We start from the raw sequence: 8,489 nt of genomic DNA on the forward strand, positions 1-8,489 counted from the left end.
CAAGAAAAATGACTTCTGTGCCAACAGAAACGGGAGCGGGGGCAGCCCTAGCGAAGGCCCCGTCGGAGCTCCCTGCCCTCGAATGTGTGGCGAGTGGCAGGGTTGTCGTCACCGCTGGTGACACCTGTGCTCCCTCCCTGCACCGGGGCCTGTGCGCATAGTCAGCCCTCATCTGGGGACTAAACGGCAGCCAGGGTGCCGGGCAGGGTCCCCACCCCTCCTGGCTGTCCCCACCGGGACCCCCGGCTGAGCGCCTGGCCCAGGCTCTGGAGGATCTTGGGAGGGTGTGGTTTCCGTTTCTGTCCAAGAGAAACCACTTGGACACGATTTTGCTCGGATACATACAATAGTTTTCAAACAGTGTGTTCCGTAGTTTTCACTGAAAATATTTCAGACAATTATTGCAACATAGTATCTGTTGGTAACCAGTGGTTCTCTGAGATGGGGAGAAAGAAAATAAGACTGAGTGCAGAGCATGACTTACTGAGATGCTTTCTCAGACTGAAGTTACTAACAAACACGTCTCTGTTGGCCCTGTTTTTTAACCCAGCTCCAGCTCGCTTCCTCCCGTGTAGCGCTGTGGTAGCTTCTTCGTGTATCTGAGCACGTTCCTTCTTTGATGCAGAGAGCAGGGTCCTCCTGTACGTGTTTCCAAGCCCAGAGGCAGGGCCTGCAGACCCGGCTCCCAAACCTCCCTTACTCCTTACTTCAGCGCCTGGATGCCCCAGCCAGACATTCAGGGCCCCTTGGCTCTCTCTGTCCCCGGCCGCACCGGACACACCTGCGCGCGTGCCTGCCCCTCCCCGGTGCCGTGTTAAACCTCTCCCCACAAAGTGCGGTGCCATAAGCCTCCCTGACTGCGCCCATCCCGTGACGTCGCTCCTGGCTGGACACACATCCCCCCTTTGGGCTGGCGCATCAGACCTGGTCTGCAGCGTGTGCGTCTGTTTTCACGGTCGCTGGGTGTTCTCACCGCCCCCCTCGGCACCGCGGTAAATGCATCGTGACCGCCTTTGAACCAACCACCAAACCACGGGGCAGCCTTTGCCGCACCCCCTGCGTCTGGTTAGTCCTCGGCCCTGTAGCAGGCCCCGAGCCAGCCCTACCCCCCTTCAGCAGGGGAACTGTGGGCTGCACCCCACGGGCCGCCCGGCGTCCCCGGATGGCGCCGCTGACCCTCGCTCTCCGTTCCAGGCCTACATGGAGGACCACCTGAAGAACAAGAACCGCCTGCAGAAGGAGTGGGAGGCGCTGTGCGCCTACCAGGCCGAGCCCAGCAGCGCGCTCGCGGCCCAGAGGCAGGAGAACGTGCCCAAGAACCGCTGCCCCGCAGTGCTGACCTGTACGTACCGCCCGGGGCTCTGCCAGGAGGGCGGCCGGTGGCGGTGGGCATGGGCTGCACCCGCCCCCGGGACTTCCCGCTGCGCTCGCGCGGCTGCAGCACCCTCCCCTCCTGCCCCTCTGCCCTCTCTGCCGGCGAACGTCCTCTCACTTTATTTATTTTTATTGTATTGAAGTGTAGTTGATTTACAATGTCATGTGAGTTTCAGATGTACAGCAAAGTGATTTAGTTTTACGTGGATAGATAGATAAGTAGATAGATGATATATAGATAGATGATGGATAATAGATAGATGATAGATAGATGATAGATAATAGATAGATGATAGATAGATGATAGATGATAGATGATAGATAGATAGATGATAGATAATAGGTAGATGATAGATAGATGATAGATAAGTAGATAATAGATGATAGATAGATGATAGAAGATAGGTAATAGATAAATGATAGATAGATGATAGATAATAGATAGATGGTTGATAGATAGATGACAGATAGATGATAGATAATAGATAGGTAGATAGATGATAGATAGATGATAGGTAGATAGATGATAGGTAGATAGATAATAGATGATAGATAGATGATAGATAGAAGATAGATGATATATAGATAGATGATAGATAATAGGTAGCTAGATAGATAGATAGATAGATAGATAGATGATAGATAGGTAGATAGATAATAGATGATAGATAGATAGATGGGTGATAGATAGATATTCTTTTTCAGATTATTTTCCCTTATAGGTTATTGCAAAATACTGAGTAGAGTTCCCTGTGCTGTACAGCAGGTCCTTGTTGGTGATCTATTTTATATATGGCAGTGTGTACATGTCAATCCCATGCTCCTACTTTATCCCCCCACCTTCTCCTCTGGTAAGCATAAGTGTGTTTTCTATGTCTGTGGGTCTGTTTCTGTTTCGTAGATAAGTTCATTTGTGTCGTATTTTAGATTCCACATGTAAGCGATATCATATGGCATTTGTCTTTCTCCGTTTGAGTTACTTCACTTAGTATGATGATGTCTGGGTCCATGCATTCGTCTCACGTAAAGGGCAGGGAGACCACCACCCTTTGAGCCGGCCCCCGACACCAGCCTCGAAACACAGAACCGTTTCTTCCTTTCGGCCTCGCGGCCGAGTCCTGGAACCACGGGTGGGACATACAGGTGCCAGCGAGCGCTTGCTGTTGCTCTGGGATTTGAGGCTCGTTTCTGAGCCCTCGGAGCCTCATCCTCACCTGTACTTGGGCTCACACCATCGTCCTTGAACACTTGGGGCCATGAGGCGTTGACAGGCAGTCACGTGGGCCGGGCAGGCTGTGGGCACAGCATGAGCAGACACAGGTGCCCCAGCAGCCTTCAACCCGACAGTGTGTCACCAACATCGCCAGGAGCCACTGCCAGGAGATGGGGACACGGGAAGGTAGCAGCCCTGCAGTCTCACACTGCGTGAGGTGACAAGTGACCCACAGGTGCGGAGGCCCACGGAGGACGAGAGAGAGGGGCAGGCCAAGTCTGCGTCTTGCCATCCACCTGCAGCTCCTTTCCTCCTGCCCCTTGACTAGAGACACCAGCCTCCCGTGTCCTGGCAGGTTCCAGGCCGGTCTGGGCTGTGGTTGCTACACATCCCTGTGCAGGGGGAGGGCATCTGGGGAGTGTCTGTGACCAAAGTGTCTGACGTAAATGCCGACTGCACGAGTGACTGTCTTGGTAATGGAAGATGGGAGAGGTGCATGCAGACCTCACACATGACAGGAGGAACTTTGTGGGCTGACGTTTTCGAGGGCTCAGCAAAGCCACACTGGGTCTCACAGGCAAGACAGGTCCACTCGCAGGGAAGCACGCCCGGGGTCACAAGCCCCGTCCCAGCCCTGTGGAGCCAGTAGGGGACCAGCCTGGCACCAGCCAGAGGCGCGGCCGGGCTCCCATCCTGCCGCGCCCCTGGCCTGGGAGACGTAGCAGCAGGTGTTCTATCTCGTAGTAAGTGGCAGCGACTCCATGCCTGCTCACAGGACAGCGAGAGCAAAGATACACTCGTGTGCTGCTTTAGACCCTAGCCTGGGAATTACACACCTTTGTGAAATCTTAACACGCTGCTTCTGGGTGTAAGTTTTTTCTGTTTAGTCAGTGTTCAGACTAGTTCTGTGATGTCTGAGGGCCTTCTCCCTAAAGAGCTCTAAAAGTAGGAGCTGTTGCGATTTATAAGTTTTATATTTAGAAGAAAAGCCAGTAACTGACACGTATTTATTAAGCACCTACTTGTGCCAAGAGCTGCTGACAGGCACTGGGTCATCCATTCAACCAAGCTTGGCCACTGTCCTCAGAGAGGATCCAGATTAGGGGGTGCAGGGGTGTTCCAACTACACCCTAAATAATGAGGTGTTGGGGGCAAACAGACCGTCAGCCTGGGTCCAGCGTGCTCCCAGGCCTGGAGGCTTCCTCGGGTATCAGGCCCCGTAGGGTAAATACTCAAGTTCAAAGCATCCCTTCCACAGAGCCAACCACGGCACGGCCCGTTCCCGTCCACGCGCCCTGCAGCCCGACGGGCCGCTGGGCTCCGTCTGTGCTGAGTCGGTGATGGGTCCACAGGCCAGGACCTCAGGCACGTAGGGCAGCCTGTCTTCAGCCTTGGGGATGGTGCTTCAGCCCTGCGGGGACCAGGGCCCTGGACCCCTTGGACCAGAGCCTCGGACCTGCCATACGTGGGCCGGAGACAGGGCTCTGAAGTGGAAGCGCCTTCTTGGCTGGACTCTGGCACTGGGCGTTAGAGAGAGGCCACTGTTCTTGACCGGCCTGGCCGTCCCAGAGCCTGACCTAGGTTCTCGCCTGTCCGGGGTCCTGCAGGAAGTAGGGGCCAGTACCCCACAGAGACGAGTGGGCAGATGGAGCCTCCCCAGACGCGCAGGTCCAGTCCCAGCAAGTGTGTCCCCGCCTTTGTCCTCCACACTCCTGCCTCCTTAAGTTTTAGAGGAAATCCTGTCATCAGATCTCCACCGGCATCCCTTCCCAGGCAGGACCCTCAGGTGATGGCGTCACTTAAACTCTTGTTGGTCTCGCCAAACTCCACCAGGGAGAACCGCCGCCTCTTCCTGAAACCTGCTTCATATTGTCTGGCTGTTCACTCCTCATGGCACAGCAACGGTCCGTGATGGAGAGTAGGGTGTTGACAGGGTGGCCTCCACGCGCCCCGCTCCCTGAAGCTGACATCGACGGCCCAGCCGGGGACGGTGGGGTGCTCACGACAGCGTCGTGTGTCCTACGTGCTCCCCGCAGCACCCACCCGTGTCACTCAGCCTCGCTCAGGGCTCGGGATGGAAACCACGGGGCCGTCTCTCTTTGCATTTGCTCCTTTTGCCGTATCCTCTCCCGTCACTTGCAGCAAGGCCCCTCGTTTCTGGATCTGACGGTACCGGCCCACTCTGCACCCCCTACCCCTGGCTGGACCCCGCCTTCCTGCCTCTACTTCCCCCTCTGAAGCAGCTCTGCTCCTGCCCCGCTTCTCCTCATGTCCATCCTCCACCCGGGAGAGGGGAATTATTGCCTGGCTCCCTGGTCGGCGTCCCCCCGGGCCACCCACCTGGACCCCGCCCAGTCTGGCAGCGTGCAGGCTCCCCTCCTCCCAGCCCCTCCGCGTCTTTGCTCGTCTCTGCTGCCCCCGAAACGTCTCTCCCCCGACCTCCCCCAACACGAGGGCCGTTCCAGCTGAGGCTGGAAGACGTCGCGGTTGGCAGTTCGGTGGGAAATTCAAAAGCGGCCGGGCTAGCGACTTTCCCATCCCTGACAGCCCGGAGATTCTAGCTGCAAGTGAATTGTCTTTCAAAGGAGAAGACAACAGCATTCATGAGATGTTGGCTGGCACTGTGCTAGGTCTAATTATATAGCTCAGAAGTTTGAAGAATTTAATTTGTAAATTCTATTTTTTTTTTTTGCCTTTTTAAAAAGAATTATGCAATATTCCGCTCATCTGTTTTTTTAATTAAAAACAGGAATGTGATGCTATTTTGGTGTGCCATCTTAAACAGAAAAATGTTTGTGATTCTGAGTTATAATAACAAGAGAGAGATGTAGAGACACAGGAATACTTAGAGATGAAACCAGAGAGAATGTAAAGTCGAAGACACAGGTACGTGAAGATGGACACAGAAGGATTTGTGGTGCCGTGTCTTGCAGTTCAGCTTTTTAGGGCATTGCTGCCGACCCAGCTCACAGCTCGGCCCCCAGCCTTGCTTGGCAGACGGGCCGGGTGAGGGTCAGAGCAACTCTGGCCCGGCTCTTCCCGGGAGCCACATCACCTGGTGGCACCAGGCTTCGGCCACGTGTGACGGAAAGGTCAGCGGCCAGGCTGAGCACGTCGAGTGCGGCCCCCGGGCGCCCCGGGCCTGCCCCGCAACCCTCCTGCATCTCCCCGTCGTCGGACAGACGAGGGTGTTGGAGTTCGAGCCCGGGTGCCCTGTGCTGACGGGACACCACCCCCCTTGTGCTTTTGTGGACTCACCTGAGACCTTTTTGAGTCGGGAACATGAACACGGATTTCGAACTTCCACAGAAGGAACGTCTAAAATACATCCAAGGCCCACGGTACATGACAAAACATCGCTTCCCTTGAAACACACAGAAAACAATCTATTGCCAAACAAACCTTTGGTTTACATTTTTTTCCCAACTCCCAGCAGAATCCCCGCAGTGAGTATGCTGGTTTAGCCACATCTGAGTGACCTGTTTAGCCTCTAGCCATCAGTCGTGGGAAATTCTCCTAAATCCGACAAGCAAGCAGGATATTCTTCCCCTCACATAAAACGGCTGCGCGAGAAAGTTAAAGTGTCCAGATAAGTTGCTGACTTGGCTGTCTTTTTGTCACTCCCTTTCTTCGGCCTCAGAACCAGCTGAGTAACTGCCTCTGGATTTGGGAAGGTTGTAGGTGTGTTGGTGGCGACAAGAAACTATCCAGCAAATTCTGTGAAGGCTCTTCGTTTGCTACATCACAGCAGAAGCTGGGCTGCCTGAGACTGAAGAGCTTTTAAGGGACTTGGGGAGGAGGCAGAGGCCACGTTTCAGAAGCGCCCGGGCCTTCCCGTGGGGCTGTGCACGTGCGGAGCCTCTGGAGATGGGTCCCTGGGCTGTGGGCGCCCCCCGCCGGAGCTTCCCAGGGCAGAGGGGCTGCTTGCGGGCTGGAGGCCATGCCACTGTCTGCACAATTCACCACTCAGGTTCAGCTTCTGCCCTCTCTTCACCCCTTTCCTTGAAGCTGGGCCACTGGATGTGTAAGACATCCAACCTCCTGTCGCCTGGTGTCTGTGCTTCTTACCGTCCCATTCCGATGCTGCTTGCAGAGGAGGGGGCCGGGGCTGGGCCCCTCTTCTGGACCCGCTCTGCTTTCTGCGCCCAGAGGCCGATCACAGCCTTCAGAAGGGCCGCGACGGGCTGTGTTTCCTCCTTGACCTGGACGTTTCCAGTTTCCGTTCATCGTGCAATGGGCACATCACACAGGGCACAGCCCCGAGCCGTCCATCCTCATACGGAATTGAACTCTGCATTCGCTGCCGATAAACGAGTCTTTGTTCAAAGTCAAGGGGAGTTTGACTCCCGGTCACCACGGTCACCCTCAGCCTTTTGCCATCCGCACATTTTATAAACATGTTTTACCTGCCTTCGAGTCATGGACAGAGCCACATTCAACAGGATGAATACAGGGCGCTGCCTACCAAGGCCCCCCTCAGGCTGACTCGGATCCAGGAAGGAACATTCCAGTGGCTGCTCCGTGAGCCCCTCTTTGCCTGCCGCCCTCCCGTGCAGCCCAGGAGATCCCTGCACAGTAGACCGTGCAAAGGGCCAGGGGTGCAATGTCCCGTTTACACCATCACCCAAGAGTCTGGAGCCAGAGGTGAGCTGGGGCATCTGGGCGCAACCTGGCTTGCCCCCTGCCCTCCTGACCACAGGGGATTCCTTGCCAGCCAGTCCAGAGGCACTTTGCAAAGAAGCAGTGTCGCCAGCTTGGCGTAATTCCGCCCCCCCCGCCACAATTTTTATTGCAAAAGTTTTAAAATCCTCGGGTTGAAATGATAATTTGATGATCGCCTGTATTCCCACCAGCTAGACTCCACACAGCTGCCACTCCATATTTTGCCTTTTTTGTGTGATCAGCGTGTGTGCTTTACTTCTTTACTGGCTGAACTATTTCAAAGTGGGGTTTAGGCATCGTGACATCTAAATACGTTAGCCTGTGTCTCCTAAAAGTAAAGACCTTCTCCTACGTAACTACGACCCCATTGTTGTGACTAAGAAAATCAGTAATCCCCTATTAGCTGCTATTTCCTGTCCATCTTCCAATACTCCCAAATATTCCAGTTATATCATCTACAGCAGTTTGTTAACTAGGATGCAATCAAGGTTCATAACTGCCTTTTGGACTTCGCGTCTCTCTAGCCTTTGTAACTTGAGAACGACCCCCTTGGTTTTCCAACGTGACTTGACCCTAATAAGCTCCTCTTCTCCTGGCGGCCACCCTCCCTCGAAACTTTCACAAGCTCTCCAGTCAGGAGGCTGGCCTGGTCCTTGGGAAGCTGACTGCCTGTTTCCCAGACCCGCTATTTCCCCCGTCCTGGTCACGCAGCCGAGACCCAGAGGCCCAGGGACGCAACGAGGTCGAAACCAGCCGTGGCCAGAATGTGCGTCCCCAGGACACGCCGTGGACGTGGCCAGCGCCCACTGCAGCTGCACCCAGAGGACTCGCACAACCTGCTCTGGTCACGGGACTGGAGACCGGAACCTGCCTGTGAACATCGTCCCCCAGCATCTGTCGACCGCCTAACTATCTCCTCTCTGTCCTTGCTGGTTTGAAAAGGTGTTCTCTGATAGAGATGGCCACGGCGAAACCGTAATTGAATAGATTTTCTGTTTGTTACCTACCAAAATGATTTCATCTACACCAGACAGAGGCTTCATTCGTTTTAAAGAAACACAGGCGCACAGATTCTCCTGTTATCCCCTGCGTATTTTGCACCATCCCACTCGGGACGTCAGCCTTTCTGATGATCCTGGTTTACGCGCGCGCTTCCATCCTTCGTGTGTGATCTTTTACGTTGCGGACCACCCTGGTTTCTTTTTTTTTTTTTTTTTTTTTTTGGTGGTACGCGGGCCTC

At 54.6% G+C, this 8,489-nt stretch overlaps 1 protein-coding gene across 1 annotated transcript in view; it reads left to right on the plus strand.

Annotated features, from left to right (window-relative positions):
- The window catches only part of PTPRN2 (protein tyrosine phosphatase receptor type N2), a gene marked incomplete at its 5' end in the record, with an annotated part of 716,488 nt that overhangs the window by 653,283 nt on the left and 54,716 nt on the right, over positions 1-8,489 (plus strand). Inside the window, 1 exon segment of the mRNA XM_055084697.1 lies at positions 1,195-1,342. Within this exon segment, the coding sequence (XP_054940672.1) occupies positions 1,195-1,342 (148 nt within the window).

This window comes from Physeter macrocephalus, chromosome 5, assembly GCF_002837175.3.
Source record: "Physeter macrocephalus isolate SW-GA chromosome 5, ASM283717v5, whole genome shotgun sequence".
Lineage (NCBI taxonomy): Eukaryota > Metazoa > Chordata > Mammalia > Artiodactyla > Physeteridae > Physeter > Physeter macrocephalus.